General features: G+C 42.5%; 1 protein-coding gene across 1 annotated transcript in view; it reads right to left on the bottom strand.

Annotated features, from left to right (window-relative positions):
- The window catches only part of ngfrb (nerve growth factor receptor b), a 28,720-nt gene extending 11,774 nt beyond the window's left edge, over window positions 1-16,946 (bottom strand). Inside the window, exons 1-3 of the mRNA XM_076759029.1 lie at window positions 16,627-16,946; window positions 12,790-12,931; window positions 7,157-7,513 (exon numbers count right to left, since the gene is read on the bottom strand). Coding sequence (XP_076615144.1) covers window positions 7,157-7,513; window positions 12,790-12,931; window positions 16,627-16,662 — 535 coding nt within the window. The 5' untranslated portion in view covers window positions 16,663-16,946. The remainder of the gene's footprint in view (window positions 1-7,156; window positions 7,514-12,789; window positions 12,932-16,626) is intronic.
- Window positions 16,947-24,479: the final 7,533 nt, after the last annotated feature.

Genomic DNA, 24,479 nt, shown 5'->3' with positions numbered 1-24,479 from the left:
ATGCATGTATTAACAATACTATTAATGATTGTTAATCACAAATAAGTCAAAATAAATTCTCTGCAGCCCCTTTTTAGAATGTAAGTGGTAAGAAGTCAAGTCAGTCAAAGAGATTTTGCACAATCTGACACCTCGTAATTTTTCTTATTAATGGCTTAAATGTAACTAATCCATAAAATGTTCGTAAATGATTTATTAACCATTAACAAAGCCATTAGTTATAAAGTTTATAGTGGGTGCCTTATTAGAAAATGATACCAAATTTGTGCAAAACGTGCTACTGTTCTTCACAAACTGGTATACGTTTTTCTTTTTCAGAATCATATTTATTTTAAGACATATTAGTGCAAATAGACATATAGATATAAAGGCTAAATATTAAAGATAGTGAGCAAGTTTAAATAAGATCAGCCTATTAGTGTTATCATGAACATAACGTGGTTGCACTTACATACTGTATGCCAGCCACTTAACAATGCAATATAATATCTGGAATATTAGTGCCTGTGAAGAATTTTGAAACACATAAAAGTACAAAACCAGCTGTCGCTATGACAGAAATCATGCAGCAAATGAGCCAGCAACACAATACGGCATGAAATTCCCTTTCTGCCACAGTGTAGTAATTCAGCTCTAGAGCGCTATGACAGATAAAAAGACAAAAAACACTGACAGACTTGACTTGGCTTGGCAGACACACAATCCCCTCAGTACATACTGTAAATCATCGCAAGGACAAGACCTTGACTCCCCAAGCAGAGCTTCTGCCGATGAATGAACGGCACGAGCGAAAGCGCTAGTGTTGTGGTCACCCTTGGACCAGAATCGCCCACTCCTGCCAAATCACCTCCAAAAATTTCCCCTGGAATGTCGAGGGGTAAATTCCTGAGGGGTGGCAGGCGACTCAAGGAGACTGAGTCACGGCCACAAGGGGTCGATTCTTGTTTGGCAGCTGAGACTTTAAAGCTTCCTTCAGCTTTACAATGCCCATACTGTGTGGAGTCGGGAGCAAAAGGGTTAAAGCGAGAAGGTCAACTGCGGCCATAGAGCCCAAGTCAGTAGAGATATAAGTCAGGAGATGTGTAGAGACCAAGCTATTACCACACAATGAGTGACTGTGCAATACAAAGACAGTGAATTGTTTAGTCAGACTGGGATTTAGGGCTCTTCACAGCTATTGATATGGAAATGCTTTGGAAGCAGGAAATCAGAAATGTTGATGGCATTTTTCCCTTCATCGTTTTCCCCATTTGTCTCCATCTCTTTATCTGCCTGTCAGATGCTTGTTCAAATTGACCATTCATTAAGCCCCTCCCACAGACACTGATTGTCCAATCATAGCTGAGCAACCACATCTAAGCATGGCCAAAATTTGGAAATATCCACGTTGAAGTGGTGTGTACGGGGCTGTAGAAAAAGTTTATCCTTTCAAAAACCAAAAATACAAGACCAAAAGCTGAGTGATTTTTAAAATTCTGGCTTTGAAAAGAGTGAGAATAGAAGATGGCACCAATTTATAGAGCTAACAACCTAATTAGCGAGCTATCTACAACTGATCTAATCTGCCAGGGACAGTTGTCATTTCAGTGGATTAAACTGGCAATCGCTGCCCTAAAGTCAAAGTCTTCCTCAATCAATCAAGGACCCATTGTCTCAAAGGTTATTCTGCCTTTTATTTGGTAAATATGCCACTCTTATAATTTTAAACTGCATATGTGCCGTGATAGGACAGAAAGCACAGGGCAGCCGGGCTTCAACTGCACATGCATTCCTCTGTTGACACAAACCATGAAAAGTTTCATTCTCATATTCTTTTCCCCTCCTTCTCTCCGTCTATCCCTCCATGTTTTCTCTTCCTCCGTCTTTCTGTCTTGATTAACTTGAACTGGTCTGGCCCTGAGTGCTGTGCATGGGGCTGGTTAGCAGATTATGCTTTGTGATTTCTGGAGGGCAGCCTGTCAATCGTTAAGGTCAACCAAACTCAGGAAGGAAACGGCTCCCTCCTCCTACTCACCTATCAATTCAATAACCAAATGCACTTGGTCCAATCACCCTCCCCCCCTCTTGCTTCCTCTTAACCGCACCCACTCGACCTTCATCCTTCCAATATGCTGTCTCAGATTGGTAATGTTCAATAAGTCATCTTATTGATTTCAATCTGTGTGTAGGAGCATGAGTATCGGTGCCCGTCTGCATACATTTGGCTCTGTGTGTGTGACTCATATTTGGGTATTCCTGTAAACTTCCTTTTAGTGCGTGCGTGTGCATGAGTAATATAATTGCATGTGTGCCGCAAACCTCAACCTGTCGCCCCTGCTGCCACAGGACTAGAAACCTAAGCTTTGGGTGATATGTCAGCCCACATATGTGCAGTCAATCCTGGGTACAATCTCAGAGGAACGGGGTCGAAGAGTGAAAGCCTCTGTTCCCCACTGCCACTGAGTGCTCACAGCCAAAACCTCAGGCTGATACGAACAAGCAGAAAGCAACCTGTCGAACCCACGCGCTGCTCTTTCAGCTTTAACCTTGCTATGAAAGGGCCTTGTCACAGTGTGTTAGCATGGCTGGCCACTCCTATTGATAATGCATTTTCAGATAATCTCTCTCTAGGCTTGACAGGAGTTACCCTGTTAATAATCCTATTATTAGCCATTTACATGCCAGTTTCTTATCCAGCCTTGTCCTCTGTAAAGCCAACCCCTCAATAACTGATAGGATAGCTACCCTAACAGAGATTTTCTGCCTGTGTGGTATGACTCTGTGTGCATGGGACATAATAGGCTTTTGCAGGTGTAGAGGATATTTAGCTGGAAAGCAAATACATTGTCATGTCATTTTGCGACACTAGATACTTTAATTAACATTTACTCATATATACACATAATTTATAGGAGACAAGGTTGACCCATACAGTACTGGTTTGTCTTACCTGATGTATGACACAGTAGATGTCACTTAGAAGAGCCGTTAATAAGAACACTAATCAACTTCAGTTGTCTTCCGTTGTTGTGACCCCTGAGGGGATTATGGGGATTATGCCGTGTTGTTCAGTGCACATCCCCAGGGGGAAACTCATACCGCCTGATCTTCCCACAAAGACCTCCTCCACATACAAGCCTCCCATGACCTTCAACCTCTGACCGTGCTTGGCGGCCGGTAGAAGAGTGGAAGTCATATCACACTTCTTTAGATAATCATCTTGCCTTCAAACCCTCAACTCTGTGGGTCCAGCCTCACAAAGTCTGGTCAGTATCAGCATGTTTTACCATCAGAGAGAGAGTTTTTTTTCCTTGCAAGACTCAAAACAAACCACTAATCCCTTTGGAAGTGTGGAAGGAAATTGGATTTTCACCTCACATAACAGCTGAGCTTGTATCCACATAAAGGGATGCTGAATCATCACAAGTGAGAATTCACCTCTGGCCTAAACTCAAATATAATCTGAATAATAATAGCAGTTAATCCAAATTTCTCTCTAAAGGCAACCTACAGTATAGTCAAGGTGATGTTCTGATCCCTCCACTCTCGGTTCTCCAATGTCTCAAATTACGGCTTGTCTTTTGATGGGAAGTGGCCGTCTGTGTGTCCCTCCACCCTCCTGACCGTTCATCCTTCAGGCCTGTGTCGCCTGACTCCAAAATACTAATGGATATGGACGTCTGGCAGCTCTAAAGATTTGCAAATGCTGATAACGCTTGTGCTTCGGTAAAAAGATTACATTAGACATAAAGAGCCCATGATTGGGTTAACGTGGGGAATAACATATGATGATGAAGCCCATACACTGTGGGCAGCGAGCTGTCATGCCTGGAATCACAGCCAGTTCACATTCATCAAGAAGTACACTGCGTTAATTATCTATGGGAGGTTTTAGTATTGGAGTTCTGGCTCCTTATATCTTGATCTTGGATGAATCATCTCTCCAGCCACCAAACTTCTGTCTCTCAGACCTCAATGGAAGATGTTGAAACAGCAGTGGTAGAAAAACATGAGTGCATGTTGTGTCCACCTCTGCTCATCAAATAACCTTTCCTGTCTGTGTATTTCCGCTGGTTCTTATAAAGTTTGCATTAAACCACACATCATGTTTTAATCACTCTGTGCACGGCCAAAATGTACAATGTTTACTCATTACATATCCATCAATGAAGAAGTAAATACTTGACTACTCAACAGCAAATGTAACAGTTACACTTTGCACGACATTACTTTTACTTAGGCGCTTTCCAAGCCTCCCCTCTCACATGTCTAATTTTCTGTGTTGAACTGTGGTTTAACATACAGCTAGTCTTTTGAGAAAAGCTTCAGAAGCCACATTCCCACAATGAAGCTGTTCAAGCGAGCTCGTGCTTGAGTGTAGTCTTAGTGGCTAATATTAGAAAGTCATCTGAAAAAAGACAACTTTTCAGTTTCACCTTTGATTTGGTAGAGGTTAATGTCTTCATCATCTATACAGTATCTCCATCAAACACACAAACCAAACTCTCCCCAAACTGTCAAAGTAGTGGATCTTCACTGGGATTAGTAACTGTAGTGTAGTTAATGACACAATGTCAAAATGTAGGCTCATCCCTTCCACTACTAAGTACTGCATTCCTGGCCAACACTGGTGCTCACGCTAAACATTAAACACAAAACCAAAGGCCCGTTTTGTCCTTATATTCAAACAAGATGGCCTCGTCCACACAAATGTTGACAGAAAAGAGAAAGGCAGAATTACTTTTTTCATTTCCACTGTGAACCGAAAGCGAGAGGAAAAAGGAACAGGCCTATGGACATGCAGAGGATGCGGATAATATGCCCTCTGTTTTACAGCAAAGTTCAGATTTATTAATATCACAGCAAACTCTCAGTGAAGACTGCAACATGTAAAATGCTGTTACAGTAATATCAAAACAAGTTCACCACGGTTTGTTATGGTGATGGCAGCCATAACTGACATGCATCTACTTGTCCAGCAGCCGGATCATTGATCATTCAAGCAATGAATCTTGCATCACAATCCTCCCATTCTCAGTGGTGGATGAGGTTTTCAGATCATTTACTTAAGTAAAAGTAATAAAACCACAATGAGAAATACACCACTACAAGTTAACGTCCTGCATTCAAAGCTGTACTTAGGTAAAAGTATGTATTAGAAGTAAAATGTACTTAAAGTAAAAGTTTTTCCTTTTAGTTTTTCCTTTTTATGAGATCAGAAAAGCAGCCTGTTTTCAGCTGTGATCCTGTATTTTACAGCTAATCAAAGGGGGTATGAAATAGTTTATTTAGCTCAAGAAGTAGAAGGATTTTCTCTACCCAAAAAGAAACACTTCATCCATTGGTTTGTCAGAAACACTCAAATTCAAAGTCAGCATATTTGCAGATAATTACTTTCCACTGAACAGTTGTAATCTGAAAAGAAACTAGTAACTAAAACTGTCAGACAAATATAGTGCCTTAAAAAGTAGTCCACTTTCCTCCAGGATGTAGTGGAGTAGAAGTATAGAGTTGCATAAAAGTACAACTACCCTGAATTTGTACTTTAGTACAGTAGTTGAGTAAATGTAATTAGTTACATTCCATTAATGCTGATTCTTCAGTCTGGGTGTTGGTGACATACTGGGGCTTTAAATCAGGTTTGATCTGTTCAGTGTTTGTTCAGCTCAAGCAGCCGACTTTCACTGATGTCTACAAGATCACGACCTCAACGTCTTTCAATGACACAATTCCACCGGTGTGGCTTAAGTTCAGAACTCAAAGCATAACATAAAAATAATCAAAGCAGAAGAAAATGTCACATAAATATATGGAGGACAAATCTTTAATAGTCTCACTGTCTGTTGTATTCATTACTAGCTCCTTCAAGTAGCCCCATGGGCTAAACTGAAAGCCCTCGCAGGCCAAATGGGATCATGGGAGAGGCACAAAAGCCTCCCTTAAGCCTGAGACTTGCTCTGTCTTCAGCACTGTGATAACAACATCCTTCAAACCGCTGCCCTAAAAGACCGTCCGGCTGATCAACAGAATCCTTTTATTGTCATTTCACAAAAGCGTTGATTTAATCTATGAGGCATCAGGTCATTGGAATGAGCAGTGACTGCAGTCATAAGGAATTCATGATTTGAAGTGTGATACCCACAGGGTGCAATGATATAAAAGAAATTCAGAACCCCGTTCAGAGATATGACCTCCTTCTAAACCCTCAACATAGAAAGAGTGTGGTCTTTGTATCTGTGGAAGGGATGAGCCTGTGAAGACAATGAGACCAGCTTCAGCGTGGCATTTAGGTCGATTGGCCAACAATGTGCACAATGTCGTACTGAGATGATCTGATTATATGGCTGACAATGTGGATGTCCAGCACATCGCACTGTCCGGGCAGTGCTGTACAGCGAATATGTGCCCACATGGATTCTATTGAGGCCACTGTGACCCCGGGCCATACACCCCATCATTCAACTTTACTGGCTCAGCACAGACGTTCACGATAAACTTGCCAAGTGTTTAGATAGGATCGTCCCGCAGCCATTTGCTAAAAAGCTGAAAAATAAATCTCCGAACAAGTGAATTAATTGTCTCTTTAAAAGAAGAGGGTCACTTTTTTTCCCTTCTCAGAGTAAAACAATCTCATGAATGCCTCGCCTCACAAGAAGTTTAGCGTTTTAAGTGTGTCAAGCTTAATAGTCCATTATTTATGAGCCAAACTGCAAAAAGAAAAGCTGCTGAAAAAACAGATATATTAGAGATATCCATCAATATCTGCTGTCACTTCAATACAGTGGAATGAATTAAACTTAGTGTGGCACTGAAACATGACATCAGTGATGTGCCTCAGAAACAGCGTCCTTGTTACTCTAGAAAATGCACCAACAGCAGTGTGAGAGGGGTTTGTCAGTCATATCGCATCCTTGTTTTTTGTTCCATGTTGGGTATAAATGGCAGCAAATGCATGTGAGAAACAGTAAATGAACCTCTAAAGCTCAAAGAAACACTGGACTTTCTTACCTGATTTAGGCAAGAAGATTGATGTAACTGTCAAGTCTGTACAGTAAATATGAGGGTATGTATTTCCCATACATAGCAAGCCGAATTCACGTGTGTAAACATGTCCATACAAGAACACTGTGACGTGATGTACACTTCACAATGAACCTGTGGGCAATCATAGTCTTACCTTGACAAATGGTGTCAGTGATAGAGGTGCAGGGATGTAATGTTTCCCCCTCATCACAGGTGGTGCAGGGGATGCAGGGCTCCCGAGAACTTTCCTGGTCTGAGTAAGTGTCCCCGTTGCACTCCTCGCACACCGTGTCGTGGTCAAAGTCACAGCTGTACAGCATGCCCTGGCCTTCAGGACATTTGGTGCAGGGTTCACACCGCTGTGACAGCTCATTCAGAAAGAAGCCATAGTTGCACACACAGGTGGCATCGTTGGAGTCCGTGCAGGGCGCCTTCATGCGGCGCAGACCTGTGCACACTGTGCAGGGCTGGCATTTCTCTGTGTGACTGAAGTTTTCTGAGAAGGTTTCACCTGAGAGGAGAAGGCAGAAAAGGGACAACTTTGTTATCTTTAGCTATTCATAGCCACTCAAGAGCATTCACAGGATATGCACAATACTGGCTGGATCTCCACCGTTCGAAACAAAAAGTCAGAAGCAAGAAATCAGTTCTTCTTTTTCGATTTGATCTTTAGATATCTAAAGTATCTTTTGGCTGACAAATTTACATACATCACATATTTTCCTCAAACGTTTTGCATACCTGAAAAATTTCCTAGGACAGATAAATCCGCAGAGGACACAATCAATATTGCATATTTTATGGAATTGTATTTCGGCTGGATAGAGAACTGGGAAACATACTAAATTATGCAACAGACCTATTTGTAAGAGCAGCTTGTGTGTGTGTGTGTGTGTGTGTGTGTGTGTGTGTGTGAGTGAAAGACTGTGAAAGTATGACCTCAAAAGCTATCACACACTATGTCTAAACTGTTGACAGGCTTATTCCTTATAACACGCATTTTATTTAATTTGAGGTGATGTAAAGTCGAGCTGGAATGAATAATCGATTACTTCATTGATAGAAAAATCATCAGCATCACTATGCCAATAATTGCCGAAATCTTTTAGTCCTTCTGGCAGCGATAATGGCAAATATTCTCTAGTTACAACTCTCAGTATGATCTTGGTTCTTAAGACATTGTTGTGCCAATTTTTCTGTATTTTGTTACATTTCATAGACTAAACGATTAATCCAGTAACTCAATGTTACTGACTCAATGTTGGCACTTCCACATTGGCTTCATTTTACCTGGAAGTTCCCCCCTGGCAGCCATGTGTGAGTCGTGTTGCTCATGCATCTGTGTGGCTGCTCTAAGCTGCTAACATGGGCAGCGAAATGAAAAGCAAGCGGTTCCACCCTGCACACACACTCCTCACACAGGCCGTGCGTCCCAGGTGTGAGTTACTGCACCTTATTAAAAGCTCTTACTATAACTGTGTTCTCCAGATCTCATCGTTGTGTTCCTGTCTCAGTCTGTCTGCTGAGGCGCCGCTTTGAGATTCCTTTGCCTACACTAAAGTGGTGCTGCAACCATTGATATTAATAATCTGTTGATTATTTTCTCAACTGATTTGTCTGCAAAATATAAAATTGTGAAACATGTCCATCATAACTTTGCAGAGCCTAAAGTGTCTTCATCCAGCTTGTTTTGTCCACTCAACAGTCCAAAACCTAAACATATTCAATATATTTTCATAGAAGAAAAAGAAAATCTCTAAATTTTTACATTTCACACACTGGTATAAGAGAATGTTTGGGATTTTGTCTTAAATAGATCTTAATTTGTCTACTCTAACAGAATTAATCTATTATCAAAATGTTGCAGATTCATATCTATTTAAGCTCTAAACTTAATTAAACTGAACTAAACTGCGTGTAGGAGACAGGGGGTTGTAGACCCTTTGCAGCTCACTGCCTCACAGCATATCAAGTTTTCAGTCTGCGTCGCTGGCCCACCAACCTCGGCGAAAGCTCTGATGATGCAGAGATTAAAACAGAGATGAGGAGAGATATCCACTGAGACAAGTGGGCAGACGGCAGGAAAACAGAGACTGTGTCATTTGAGATGGATTGTGTGCAGTTTTGTCCTAAATTGGTGGTGTCAAATGTGGCCTTTCACATTTTTGCTTAATTATGTCTTCAGGAAGGGCACAATCTATCGTCCCTGCCTCATATGTGGGCCTGTCGGTGGCCAGTCATACGCTGTTGTCCCTCCACCATTACCCCATTATCTCCTGCAACACCCTCCCTCTCCTCAAACAGACACACACACTCAGACTCTCCTCTCCCCCTCCTCCCCATGAGTGCTCTCAGAGCCATTATCATAATGCCATGCATCAATAATGCAAGTCAGTACATTAATAACGCTAGCCTGCAGCATGGAGGAGGGGGGCTGAAGGAGGGGGGAGGTGATGGAGGTGGAGGGAGGCGGGGGTGCAGACGGTCTTTTCCTGGCTCAGCATATCATGTCATAACAGTACTTTCGCCTCTAGTCTAACATTCAATCCTTCGCTTTGTTTTTGACACCCATAAAAGGACTCCTGACTTTAGCCGCTCAGTGTGTGTGTGCGTGCGTGCGTGCGTGCGTGCGTGCGTGCGTGCGTGCGTGCGTGCGTGCGTGCGTGTTGGGTGCATGTGTGGGAGTTTTTTGTGTCTGCTTCCGTGTGCGTGGTTAAAAATGTGTTTTCCTGGACATGTTTGTACGTGTGTGTGTGTGTGTGTGTGTGTGTGCGTGTGTGTGTTTGTGTCTGAACCATTAACTGCTGGCTGAGAAGTTCGCCTTGTCTCCATTCCAGCTGTACAGCTGTGATCTCTCTGTTTCATCTCCACTCATCTGTTCATTCATCCAAACTCCTCCATGTGTTTCGGCTGGCCGTCCTCTTCTGCACATCAGCCAGGCCCCTGCTAACTATCTGTACTAAATGAAGCCTGAATGCTGTTTGGAAACCACAGTCTGTATCTTTATAAGTGGATGCTTGTGCACATTAGGTGCTATTAACTGTGGGCTACATGCCTGAAACAACACACGTAAAGACATACTGTATGGGAGTTGATGTTGAAAGAAAATTATTAAGAAAGATTTTCATAGATGAAATGTTTCTGTTGCCTGAGTTTTTGTTTGCACCTCAAAGGAACAAAATGAGTGTAGGTCAAATAAATATTTCTGTGTTTATAGTCTATGAAATAGATGTTAAAACAATAATCTTTTGGTAAAAAGTTCAAACCAGGACACTGAGAATCTCCAGCAATTGACTGTTTTAGCTGTAGCTGGCTAGTATAAACTAATGCTGATGCTAAAACTCTGTCAGAGGGTTGAAAACTCTGTACAGCTGATTTTTTAATGTTTCCGGATAATCTGACTTAAAACTATAATGCTATAAAGGGTATATTTATCACGCACTTGACAGCTACATACATAATATGCACAGTACATACATTAAAACATAATATGCTAAAGGTGCATGAGTGTAAAATACCCCAAATTCAGCACGGTATGAAATGCCTTTGCAGTAACGCTGGGTCAGCTTACCACGGTAGGTAGTAAGCTAGTTAGCCAAAAATGCTAATATTTGCAGCTAACTTTAGAAGAAGAAAGCACAATTTTTAATCAATTCTTTACACTTGTGCTAATTATTTTTTGCTTTTGGAGACGGTAAAAACAAAAACACAAAAACACATGGTTGCTAAGCCATGATTGGACAATCACTGTTTCAGGGCGGGTTTTAACAGATGGTCAACAGGTAGGAGAATAAATAACCCACTGATGGCTGAGACATCAAAACAAGTTGTTGTTAAAATGCCTCTGCAAACACACACACAGACACACGAACTTCAGCTCGATCAGCCTGCATTAGTGATCTAATCGATATGTTTGATGTGTTCTTAAAATATCATTATGATGTTATATGATAGAGAGCTATCTACGTTGCATTGCTCTTTTTCCATGAGTCAGAGCAGAGCCTGTCTGGCCTTATGGCAGTTTTGAGAGCCTGTCACAGTCTGTGTTTGTTCATGTCTGAACAGAACAAGCATGGTGAGAGTGAACATTATCACACTGAAAACCTGCACGTTGTGCAACAGAAAGCAGCAACCTCGGAGACTCAGCTGGTGTCGTTAATTAAAATCATTGCGAGCCTAAAACATCACGTTTTCACAGAAAATAATGCATCATAAGAAGTCCATGGCTTAATGTTATTATACGAGGCAACATTATGTTTTAAGATGTATAGAAGACTTATAAGTCTTCATCTGAAACACTTATAAAAACATACATCAAAACCAAAAAGCCCTGCAAAAAATGCACAAGTAAATCATTTTCTCCATGTCCACATTCTCTGTGACTTCTCCCATGACCTTAAGTCTGAATCATCTTCTGAACGTGGGGCTCCTTGGCTCATGGTTTGCCATCCTTCACTGACCCATGGAGGTTTACAGCTACTTCCTAGCCTGGACGCAGGATAGCCAGAGAATTTATACAAGGAAAACTCTGGGAACAGCATAGGAACTGGCTGTGGACCAACCCTGCTCTCTGCAGGCTCAAGCCGACCTTTGACCTTGATAGAGTTACAAAAAGCCTTGAATGTGTTAAATTTATTTTCCCAACACTCAAGCAGAAATTTACCTCCCACACATGACCTTAAATATCCTCCTGAGCCCTTCAGTCCTCAGTCATGTTTACCAAATCAAAGTCTACACTTCTTACTTCTTAATCACTGTGACATAACAACTTGTCTGATGCTCTAAATATCTTCCACTGCAGTTTTCTGTCCGCAACAACATTTGGATCTGCTCCCACTGTTGTATCCTCTCAACATCAATGTCCTCATAAAGTCTTGCAGTCCAACACAGCTTCTCTCCCTAAATGGTCAGGGCCATGAGGAGGGCAGTGATGCTGGAACACAGTTAGGTTCTTTACTCCCTAACATGCAGCTGAATCAGTGTAAGACTTTACATTTAGGCTATAATCTGCAGAGTATTTGTTTATGGTTTTCAAATGCAGTGTCGAGTACCCATTATTTTTCTTCAGAAGTAACCTTTCCTCAGATCCAAACTGATTGTTAAGGTCCATTATGTCCTGTATTCTAACAAACTGTTGAAATCAATTGAATTTAGAGGACCAAAGTTATCAGCTGAATGCATCTCATACGCTAGCCTGACTGTAGACTAGTGTTTAGAGTCCTGAGTCATAACTTCAACAAATACAACTTCTACTATGAGATGAAAGAAAATAGCATGTCGTACTAAAACAAGATGTTTGCCAAAAACTACAGAAACCATCATCGTCCAGATTTATCTACTGTTTTATAGGTCAGCAACACAATTTTGGATCCTACTTAAACATTGTTGTAATTTATGACCCTGCATACTTAGGCCTTCTGTAACTCAAATAGTCCAAAACCATGAACCATGTGTGTTCTCCAGGGACAGTAAGTACAGTAGAGGATTTGTGCGAGGAGGACATAACTTACAGAGAGAATGTCACAGTGATAACCATTTAATGCTTTTTGCATCTGATGGAACACTAAATCAGTAGCGCTGGACAACACATCAAAACCAGAACTGAGCGCATGACATGACGTGCATGTCTCTGTGTCACTATCTCTGCATCAAGGCATGTCATCGACACGGCTCGTTCAGCAGTGTTCAAATGCACGCGTGCTTTTGTGTAGTTCTGCATGATTGTTTTCTATTATGAAACGTGTGTTTGCACATAACAATCATACAGCTGTTTTTTGTGTTACTCACTGTCAAGGCAGGGGGCGCAGACAGTCTGTGTGGCTCCACATGGCTTGACGACGCCCTCGCCGGGCTGGCACTGCACGCAGCATTCTCCACTGGTCGTATACTGGGCCGACGAACAATCCTCCTGATTGGCCAGAGCTCCAACCTGGCAATCAGCAGAGAGATTACTCAAAGAGGGACAAACAAAGCAGCATTTAAATTCAGCAGTACCCTTAATAATAATATACTCCCACACACAAAAATGACTTTTTTTTATTTATAAAGTCTAGTATTGTGCAATGTGAGCACTTCAGCCGCAGAGTGTTTTTCTTTTATTTTCATTATTTCCAGGGGCCCGAAAGAGGTTAAAAAAAAAAAAAAAAACCATCCAGTATTTCATAAGAAAAAGCAACAGCAAGACAGGCAAAATAAACAATAGTCTGAGAGATTTTTTTCTCTTCCCTTTCATCATACTGCATCCCCTTACATTTATTTTGGAACCACTGATTCCCAGCCTAGAAGTCAGGACCTTGCCACAGGCTGAGATATAAATCTAAGGGGTTGTGCACTGATCAGCGTTATGGAGAAGAAGAAATAGCAGCAAAACCGTCCATTGTGCAGCTTCTTTCTCTATTTCCTGTGTTCTGATGAAAATAAGAAATAGCTTTTCCTTATCAGGCTTCTAAAAGTGTTCAAATGAAACTATCTAAGGAGGAAAAATCGCTCTTTGGCTGAACTGCTTACAAATCGTTCATGCATGGGATCTGTAATGTAAGCCTGCACTGATAAGTTGCTATGCTGCTCTTATCTACAGCTCTTACCTGAAGACCCTCTTCAGCATTAAACCTTAATTCTAATCCTGCATCAAATGTGTGCAATTTAAAAGTGGGCCTACATCTAAATTCACAGATACAGTATCAAGCACACACAAAATCACAAAGTCAGACCAGGTAAATCTGGATTATGTCTGCTCTGCATTCCTCAAACAGTAAGCTGTTGAGTGCTTTATCTTTTTGGCCGTTGGCAGGTGAAGATGTACACACTTGCATGCTCACGCCTGGGCGTGGATGTCAGACTCTGTGTTTGGCCTTTGAGTTTGTGTGACCTTTTACATTATATCACAGTAAATCTTAGCCTCCTCGCACCGGGTCTTTTTTTTTAATCTTCTGCACACCTTAATCCCCAAAGCGAACCTTGAAAAAAGCAGTGATTGCCCTCTGACACCGAGCCGGAGGAGAAATCTGTCTTTCATTCGCTCCAGATACATGAGGAGTGATTGTTTTTAGGCCATCATTTATGAGGGTGAAGTAAAAAACAACTGTCTGCAGGCAGACAAGCTACAGATCAGAGGGCAAAAGACGGCAATATCTTGTTTTGATCCCGCATCTCATTTTAAAAAGTAGCTGCGGTGAGATTTTAAAGCATATTACAGCTTCCTCCAAACACATGAGCAACATGTGAGTCATTTTACTCTTCGGTGATTTGGATATTGTTTGAGGTTCACTTCTTCCAGCTGAACGTTGCGTAAGGAGCCATACGCTGCACAAATAAGAAAGTTTTGAGTGTGTGTGTGTGTGTGTGTGTGTGTGTGTGTGTGTGTGTGTGTGTGTGCATGCTGAGGGGTGCATTAGTGTGAAGGAGGTACGCTCAACATAAATTGTCATGTGCCAGGATTCAGGTGTGTGTGGAATGCTGCTGACAGGAGAAGAGAGCTTTAAAAAAACATCCAAGTGCCCCCTCAGGCACCTCTGAGTCAGCTCACACACACACACACACACACACACACACACGTCTCCCTGTTGCCCTTGATGGTGTCACGACCCATTCACCTCCAAGTCTATTCAGTTATCAGCGTTGTCAATGATCAAGAATGTATCTTTGGCTTTGTGGGGAGACTTCTGGCTTGCCTGATAATAGCTAAACATTTCGCAGTTTCGTAAGAGTTTCGGGAAAGAGAAAGAAAAAGAAAAGTTGACATTGAGATATGACTGTGCAGCAATTAAATGTTTCACTCTCTGCCTTCAGGACAGCAGTGACGTTTCTCTCTTTCTTCACCACAACGCACCTCCACCTCACACACTTTCTATGCAACAAGCATTCAGTTAAAGATGAATCACTCACGTGCTCACACCTCTCCTGCTTCCTGACCTGCCCCCTTATATATTGTGCACACCCACTGGCACGCATGCATTTGCACACACGAGCATAAACAACCTCATATGTGAACAAACCTGCTCCGAAATGTCTGACTGACACTTCTGAAATGACTCCAACTGTTCTTGTGTTTGCCTGGTACTTATTTTTTCTTTTGACCCCATTCTAGCTCCGGGTGTGGGTGCAACACCAGAACGTCTCACAGACCGAAAACTGACATTCGAGTGCATCACTAATGACTGCTGAGCTGTGCATGCAGATGAATTAATGGGTAATGTGATTTGAGCAAATAGCTTGTGGAATGAAACGAAAGGATGCGCCGCACTTAGCAAGTTGTAGCTCGACTTGCACGTTTCCTGTAATTGGTTTTTAGACGGGGGCTTGGGGGTTGCACTCTTCAACTTCTGTCAGACGATCTCCCTGGAGCAAAAAAAGCAAGTTGATCACACACTCAGCAGCAAACAGAAGCATCTGGACACATAACTTCAGAGCACCAACCAATCTTACTAATGCTCCAGTCAATTTTCAGTTGGAGGCACTTAACCTCTGGACCTCAGCTGTCAGCGCTTGTTAAGCTATTAGCGTGCCCACTATACCAGCCTTCCAATAAGCTGGGCCTAATTTAAATCCAGGCATGGATCCTGAACTGCTGTGAGAACACGGGTGGCAAAGACACTACAGCTGATGCCCTCCAAAACAACGCTGAATCATCACCTCCTTACAAAGTGAGAGGAAGAGACAGACAGAGAAGAAGAAGAGAATGATGTGGGGTGGAAGGAGGAGAGGAGCAGTGAAGGTGGGAGGTGGTTGAGGCTGTATCAATATTGCATGCGCTGAGCCAGCAGAGGATGCATACCCATCAGTGGGAGCAGCTGTCAGGTATCAGTGATGCAGCCCTGTTTTTAAACCAGGACCTTGACAAGCCCATAGAACTGACCATGTCCTGTCAGACTGAAGACACTGGAAAATAAATTTCCTTCCTGAGCCTACATGGCCTCGAGGGAGTTAGAGATAAATCAGGGAGATTGTGAGCTGTGGCTCCATGCATCCTCTCAAGATTTCTGCTGTTGATTTCTGCTAATGGAGCAAAAAAAAAAAAAAAAAAAAAAAAAAAAAAACAGTAAATTCTTATCAGTTAACGCGCAGTTTACTGGCGAGCTCCTCCGCAAAGACCACTGCCACACTGTCCTGCAGGCTGTGGGGCCACATGTAACTGAGAAGGGTGGAACTACACATCCAGCAAGCGGAGCTGTAAAGTGTCAACCTGAACGGCTGCTGCATACATCCGCTGTGCTTCACATTGACACGCTGAGGACAGGACAGGTGCAAGGACACGGATTCTTAAGTTCCACACCTCAAGGATCTATTGCAGATATTTGAACAACTAACACACCAAAAGGATATCAAACTCGTGAAGATTTAATATGTCGTAAAGTAAGTTGAAGGCATTACATTTCACTTCGACGCAAGGAAAAGCCTGTAGCTTTAAGGTTTTTTCCTTTGAGAAGTTTCCTGTCAAAGGGTGATGGCTGCTAAAGGCTGGAAGAAAATCTGTGGAAAGTTTCCCTCAAACTCAGACAACAGCAGTAACGATCCTCTATTTTGGCTGTGCGCATTTACGCAGGTGCTGGCGCACTGGAAGATTTCTCCATGTTGAGTTTGTGGCGATCATTTAATGCACACTTTGACTGTGCAGGAGCTACTCACCACGCCAAGTAACACTGCTATGAAAGCGGAATTCATCCTTTATCTCCTTTGTATCTTCCCAGAGGGGTCAGTGGGATCGGATGCAGCGCAGCAGGATGCGGGTCTCAGTGACTTCGAGGTGAAATAAACTCGGCTGTCATCGCCGCGTCCGTGCGCTTCTTCTGAGTTTACTTCAAGAAAAACGAACTCTCCAAGGAACTCTCCGCCACCAGGTGTGTGCCGCGGCGGGTAAGCACTCAATCCAGGAGCTGTGGCTGCAGACAGAATCCAATCAGTGAGTAAACTCGCTGAAATTGACCCATTGGATGTTCTGCTCTGTGCGCTTTTCTCCTACTGGGCTCATATGTCAGATGCGCTCAGCTCAACGGCTTCAGGGAAGGAGCCATCTCCCTCCCTCTCCACGCCCACTACACACACACACACACACACACACACACACACACACACACACACACACGCCTGCTCTCTCCCTAACAGCTTCAAGCACTGGGATGTTCTTGCTGAGTCGGGCAAAGCAACCACCTTAAATTTGTATCACCTGACAAATTAAGTCTTGTGTAAATCGTCCATTTCGGATGCGGTTTACAGACCAGTGCCAACTGAATGAAAGACTCACTGCAACCAAGACATCTGATCAAATGTCATTTTTCTCCAGCTTTTACTGTCTCCAGCTTTTGAGCAACTTCAAAAACGGAGATCCATCAGATTCTTTATTGTCCATTTCTGCCTGGTGACTTTGGCTGAATCCCATTTCACCCCTTGGCCCTCCCCCTTGGCCCTACCCCTCCGTTTTGCGCGTTCACGTGGAGGGGTAGGGGTGTCCCAATTCCCATTATGACGGAGGGGTAGGGGGAAGTGGTAGGGCTATGTACCCCTCCAAATGGAGATTTTTCCGAGGCACACTCCAAACGGAGGGGTACGACAGATTTCCCAGAATGCCGTGCAAGACCGGCAAGATGGCTGCTTCCGCAACTAATGAAGTCCACAAATAAGTATTTTCTCCATGAATAAAGTTTTAAAATGTACGAAATCCACTTTATTGTCTATTTTAACGTTGTTTCAATGTGTAGTGGTCATTTTCCTCGTAAAAAATCCCGCGAAAAAAATCGATAGTAGTCGAGGCTTCAGTTACGTGGTTACCGTTGCCAGGCTGAATGCCACTAGCGGTGCTCTGTGGGCAGCCCTGATGAAAATCTCTCAACGATCCACCAGCATTCCCAGGCGTCGAAGGCGTCTCTTCTTTCATTCCTCCGACTAGCAGCAGACAACCGTAAAAAGATTGCAATAGCCCACGCAACAGAGATTACCACAGCAGCAGACGGCATGATTCCTCGAGATCTCCGGCAAACACTTGTCGCATCTGCCTACGTAAGAGGCAGCGGCGACTACTGATGACGTATGCGATTGTCGAAGGGGTGTCCCAATTCGGAGGGGTTGACTTTCGGCCCTACCCCTTGGCACTAGGTTTCAAGGGGCAAGGGACAAGGGGTAGGGCTAAGGGGTAGGGGTAGAAAAGAGAAATGGGATTCAGCCTTTGTCTCCCAGAAGTGTTGGAGTGACCTGGTTCGACTGCCTATCAGTGCCTGAAGACATGCAGACATCAACACCGACAGTGTGAATGCACCTTTAACCTAGTAATCTGAGATCCACACAAGTTTACGTTCACTTAATATTTTCAGCAGCGTGCATGCAAGAACTGAATCACAAACGAACTTGGATTAAGAGTTTGATGTTACTGTCCACCCTATGTTAAATGGAATTTGTCTGTAGGAGTGAAGTCAACTCACAGGAAAACACTGCTGCCTTTATGCATAAGAAGAGGCAACCTGCTGTTGGATTAGGCTGACACCTGAGGCCAAATGTTGGCCAGAAATAAACCTGGGAGCACATCAAGTTCCACTTCAGGTCATGACAATACATGGGACACACTGAACAGCAGTGTGTTACATGCAGAAGAGCAGCAAGTTGATTTTAACAACTGACAAAGTTGTTTGTTAGGTTTGAGATCTGTCATGTTGGTGCACGGTCTTCACAAACTGAATTTCCCTGCAGCAAAGAGAAATGCTCTTGTATCTCTCTGTCTCTTTCTTTGAATAGAGTTCACTGTAATTGTTGTGTTACAGCTCAAACACCTGATATGTTCAAGCGCACGAAACTAGTCAGGGCAGAATGCTTCCTGGCATGATATTACAGCCCATTAAAGAGCATAATTTATTTTCATTAAAACATGCTCTACTTGTTGTCTCAGTAATGTTTCAGCAGTTGGAGCACAGTGGGGTATAGTTGAGTGTAATTTCTTTGTGAAAATATCCAAGGAAACGTATAGTAATATGACAGTGTTTGCGTTCTTAACCTACAGCAGCTGATGCTCTCATTGTTTTATTATAAAAAGGGTTAATAATTGGTCTTGAGCTCACTAAGGAGATTCATGTTTTGTGTAAAATGGCTTATAGTAAAGGTGAAAGTTGCAATATCATGTTTTCTGACACAGGTTTTAAATTCCCTCAAAAATGTCCGTATTTCTTTACTAAGTTCTCCACGTTCACTAACATTATCCAACGATACCTTCCAAAAATAAAAAACATCCTAACATCCAGTTTAACTTGTCTTTCAAACATGGCAGATGTTTATTTGTCTGTGCAGGCTCATCTCTACTGTGAAAGACTTAAAACATGCCTGACCTTCACACACATGTGTATGTGTTTTGAAGATTTAGGAGTTGCATTTCTACATGTATCATCTGAACGAGGCAGTGATTCATATAGACCACATAAGGGCTGAGGGCAGTGGGGACATGGGGGCAGGAGAGAGAGGAAGCTGGGTTGTTATGCATGGATAAATAATGTATGAATGTATAGAGTAAGAGAGAGAGAAAGAGAGATTATTCCATCTGAAATCACTCTTTAAAAACACTGCGTTTAGATGGTGGTGGGGGGGGGGCGAGGGGGGGGGTGCTTTAGTGTTCGGTGGAAGAATAAAAAAACATGCAGAGATTTCACTGAAATGTGGATGTGAAAACAAAACTGTATCTTTTTTCGCCACATGCACACAGATGCAAGCACATGGACACAAAGACACACACTGACCATCTGCCACCAGTGAGAGGACAGAGGATGGGTGGTCCAGGAGACGTTCACTGTCCCATCTCAAGTTCCGAGAAAAGGATTCTGTTCCAGGTGGCCGGTCCTGTGGAAAAACGTGTGTGTGTGTGTGTGTCTGTGTCTGTGTGTGCATGTGTGTGGGTGTGTGCTAGCATACATCTACGTACACCTCAGACTTGGTCAGCTCTTCATACTTGTTCAGGTCCCATGTTTACATTTCATGATAATATCTCCCGTGTGCTTATATATATTCATCTTCAACATGTGACAGTTGTTTTTCAGGTTTTTTTTTGTTTTTTTTTACCAACGCTGGCCTGAAGAGGAGACCACCTGTCACTCACACAGCAGCGGCAACAGAGGAGCACAAACAGCACGGGCAACGTGATCCACAGTCTGCTTGTGAGCTTTCCTTCTAATGCACTGTAATAGATGGAGAGGCATCACATGACTGGCCAAGTAAGCCTTTAAATTACTCTGAGAGCACTCACACCAATAACTGGCATGAGAGTGATATCATGTTGTGTTTAGAGAGAACCTTTAGAGCACTGCAGTGCCGGCGGTGCATTCCTGTTATGTAGTGTGTTTGGTAAACAACAAGTTCAACGAAGTGGCATCATCATGTGCAATAAAGGTTTGGCCTGGTGAGCTGGTGCAGATATCCTTCAGTTCGTCGTGCGCCTGTTGGATCAAAGATTGGGTTCATTTTGCGCGGTGCCAGAGTCGGGCCAGATGGCAACAAACCCCGCTTCTTCCCGTGGGAGTCCCTCATCTGCGCTTTATTGATCTGATCCCCCTTTTTCTCTCTCTTTACTGTACATCCACCCCTCCGTCCTCTGTTCACGAGCTGCCACATCTCTCGGACAAAACCGTAAAAAACGTTTTGCCACAAAGCATTTTTATTCAACATTTCGAATCGGATGGAGAATCTGTGTCTCGATGAATATGAAGGAAAACCATTCATCTGTTTTCTTTACCCATTCATCCTGAGTCACAGGGTTACTTCATTGCTGCTTTGTGTAATCAGATGAGATGTTTAACCTTTTCTTGGACATTTAACCGGGTCCAGAAACGTACTGAAAAGAAACTGACGACACAAATACGCTTCAACGCACAAATACTAATCACCAAAAACAAACATGTGATGCTCTGAGGTTCCCTTCACTGAAAGCTGTCATTTCTAAATGTCGCTATTACCGTGAGCTTTTCTCGCTTCCCTCCAAAACTATGAATGAATGAATGAATGAATGAATGAATGCGTCTCCCCTGTTGAAGAACTTGTAGCATGACCTTTCAACTGTGACCTGACCTGAACCTAGCAAGCTCCACTGTCGACGACACGGTTAAGGCGTGTGTGCCTATGCCGATATTGTACATCCAGTTATGTCTGCCCTTCCATTTAACATGATGTCCACGTGTTTGTGTAGAACATGTTTGCTTGCCCCCTCTGGATCAATAATAAAAGTATTGATTTCAATGGGGGTTTTTTTTTTCTTCTCTGTCGACGTTCAGCAGACACTGAAGGGACTTTTTTGGTTGGGGGGCGGGGGGGTGAACAGGCCTTTGTATTGATCAGATGTGGGCAGACACAGTTCGGTTTAACACACGGGGGTAAAAATGAGCCTCAGGCTGTTGACGGTCAATGCAGCCCATTATGCATTCAGAGACACACAGATCTGGCTGATGTGAAGCGAGTACATGCACTCACAGACACAATATTAACGTGCTGAATCCAGACACGGAATCACAGAGGTGCAGATGCTTTGTGTTGTACTGTTGCACTTTTCATGGTCGAAGCTATTAAACACATAAAGAGCACGTACCACAAAATGACACTGACTTAGAAGAAATTGACCAACTGAGCCCTTGATCTCGACTAGTTTAATATACTGATCGAATTGGTTCGTTCTTTTGGCTCAAGTGGCTCTTTTCCTCAAACTGTACAATCCAATCCAGTACAACAGCTCTGCCGTGAATTCTGCTTTTACGGAGCTGTTTGTTATTGAGATCGTGGTGGGTGGTGGTGCTGTACTGGAACGCATTATGATGAGAAGTGTTCTGGCCTTCTCATGTATGGAAATGGGAGGACAAGATATAAAAAACACCTGTCAATATAATGCAGTTCAGTCCAACAACACTGTAAACCGCAACCACAATGATAAACATGAAGCTAAATTAACCCCTCTCTGATGATGTCAATCAAAACTGAGCATTATTATTTTTGTCAAGGCAGAATTTATGGCAGAGCTGATTGCAGTACACTGGACACCTGAAGTGGCCGGTGGGTCTATGTTCTAACTTGTTTCCAGGATGGACTCTCCTCAAAAATGCGGCTTCTCTTCTTTGAGGAAGAGAGTTTATGTCCAGGCAGTGGTGGAGGAAGTATTCAGTTCAGGACCACGACTAATGAATAATTCTGGATTAATCTGCTGATTATGTTCTCCATAAATTGTAGATTCAAAAGCAGAAGATCCTCTCATTTTGCACCATGAAATTGCATTTTTACACGAAAAGCTATGATCACCAAAACAGCCTATTCATTTTCTGTAAATCAGTTCAAATCGAATGACTTCATATGTGAAAAGTAGAACGTTTCCCCCTGAAATGTAGTGGAGTAGAAGTTTAAAGAAAAGAAAAGACTGCATGAAAATACTTAAAATTTGTACTTAAATGAAGATGAAGATGCTGTTTTAATTGGAAAGTTGGTAAAAACGTATGCAGGGAAATCAAAGGGGGAAATTAAACAAACACTAAAGGACTTTTTCCACGAGGTGTCTCATCACGATGCATCTGAGAGGTAAAAACATCTCAACTGGATCACTCAAGAATGAACAACTCAACTCAGTAACATATTTGCCTGTACATGAAAGTGAGGAATCAGCATCTTGTGTGTCTCACTGATATCAGTTAGCGCTCACTGATGAAGACGATGCTGTGGCTAAAACAATGCTGCCCCCTGCTGAGCTGAAGACCATCAAGCAGTCAGAGATCACATCTGTTCAGAGACACAGTTCAACACAACTGTATGTGCATCAAACTTATGCATCTTCTTCTACATAATAGTAACAAAGCATGTGCTGTAACCTTCTAGCAATTACGTTTGCGAACAGCTAATTTTAATTCTTAATTATGATGCGGTGACATTGCATTGCAACCAAAAATGAAATCAGTATGGTCTACTAACATTTCCTCATTATGTTAACAGAAAACATAATTCGGTCTCCATCATATTTCCCTCAAAATCTATTCACTGTTGATAATCAAGTGTATATAAAGGTCATTTCTGGGATAACACACTTTAGAAGGGCATGTCATTAATGGTTAATAAATCATTTATTCATCATTTCAAGGGTTTGTAAAGCAGCTTTTGAGTTGCCAGGTTGTAAAAGGAAAATCCTTTTGATCAGTGTCTGTCCTCCTCCAGCATGCAGCATTTCTGATAAGCCTTCAAATTTGTAGTCATGAAGCAACCCCCATTTCACAAAGGCTATATATAATGTAATTTATCATTATATCTATGCTGTATGTATGATGTTTTTATGGATATTATGTGCCGTGCACAGCGTGTATCGTGTGTATCGAGGATGTAACTGAACGTTTACTTTAGTTCTTGTGGCTTCTGAGTTGATATTGTTGTGTCTATTGTTCTAATCTGTCTGTGTTCATGTTTATATGTTGAAAAGCATCCTAAAAATACTGTTAACATTTTCTTTTAAATTACACGTTATGTAAAATGATTCCTCAGAGCGTTCATCAGCATGTCCCAAAGTAGAGCACTTGAGTCAGAGGAATCACTTTGCACTCGTGGTTTTACCTTCTTTTTTCTTTTCTTTTTTTTCCTTTTGGGTTCATTTTTGTGCTCAGTGCATTCAGTAGATAAAGCCTCTCCCTCTTTGCTGCTGTCACTACATTCTCAAAATAACCCTGTGAGTTGTCATATCAGCACCATGCACACAACAACAACGACAACTGTAGCGTCTCTGGCTCAAACCTAAGTGCCAAATCTCTTCTTCTGAATTATTATATATTTGATTTAGCCAGCGCCACTAATGCCTTTTGCATTAAGCTCATCAAACTAAAAAAAAACTAACAAATATTGATCTCATGGAGGCGATTGAGTCTCACTGAGAGAGTGTTTGTGTATCTATCATTTATATGAAGGAGCAAGCTTTCATCCTTAACACCACCTGCACAAACACTGGAAGCCCATCCTCCACAAAACACATAAAACGTGTGTTAAAGCTTCGCCATCACTGTTTCTACATGATTTTTAACAATAACTTTCACGACTCTGTTTTTGTGATTGAGAACTTCTACCTGTGGCCCCTTGCTGGGTGCGGTTGGGGGGGTCGAAGGAGGGGTCATTTTCAGTCGAATAGCCCCTTGTGTGATCCAGATGTGGATGGCTGATAGCATCCTTGCACCCCTGGACAGCTTTTATCTCGCTCCTGTCCGAGTGAGGGGAGGGTGGGTTACTGGTGTTGGAGCCTCCGAGTGTTAGAGTCCCTTTGAAACACTGTTCTGAGGTCAGTTTATACTGACTCATGAGCATGCCGACCGCTCATCAGTGGGTTACATTCAGTTTTGACAAGGAGCTCCTTAGGGTGTGCATCTTTCTACTGCTGTGGGTCCTGGTGTCTCAACTGTGAGCACAAAGTGAACTGAGCAACATCTGGACAAACTCTCCACAGGTAAAACTTCATTTATTTATATCACACAGAAATCATTTGTCAAATGAGACCTTCAATGCAGACA

This window comes from Chaetodon auriga, chromosome 20 (genome assembly GCF_051107435.1).
Source record: "Chaetodon auriga isolate fChaAug3 chromosome 20, fChaAug3.hap1, whole genome shotgun sequence".
NCBI lineage: Eukaryota > Metazoa > Chordata > Actinopteri > Chaetodontiformes > Chaetodontidae > Chaetodon > Chaetodon auriga.
This window is presented reverse-complemented; position numbering and strand designations above follow the sequence as displayed.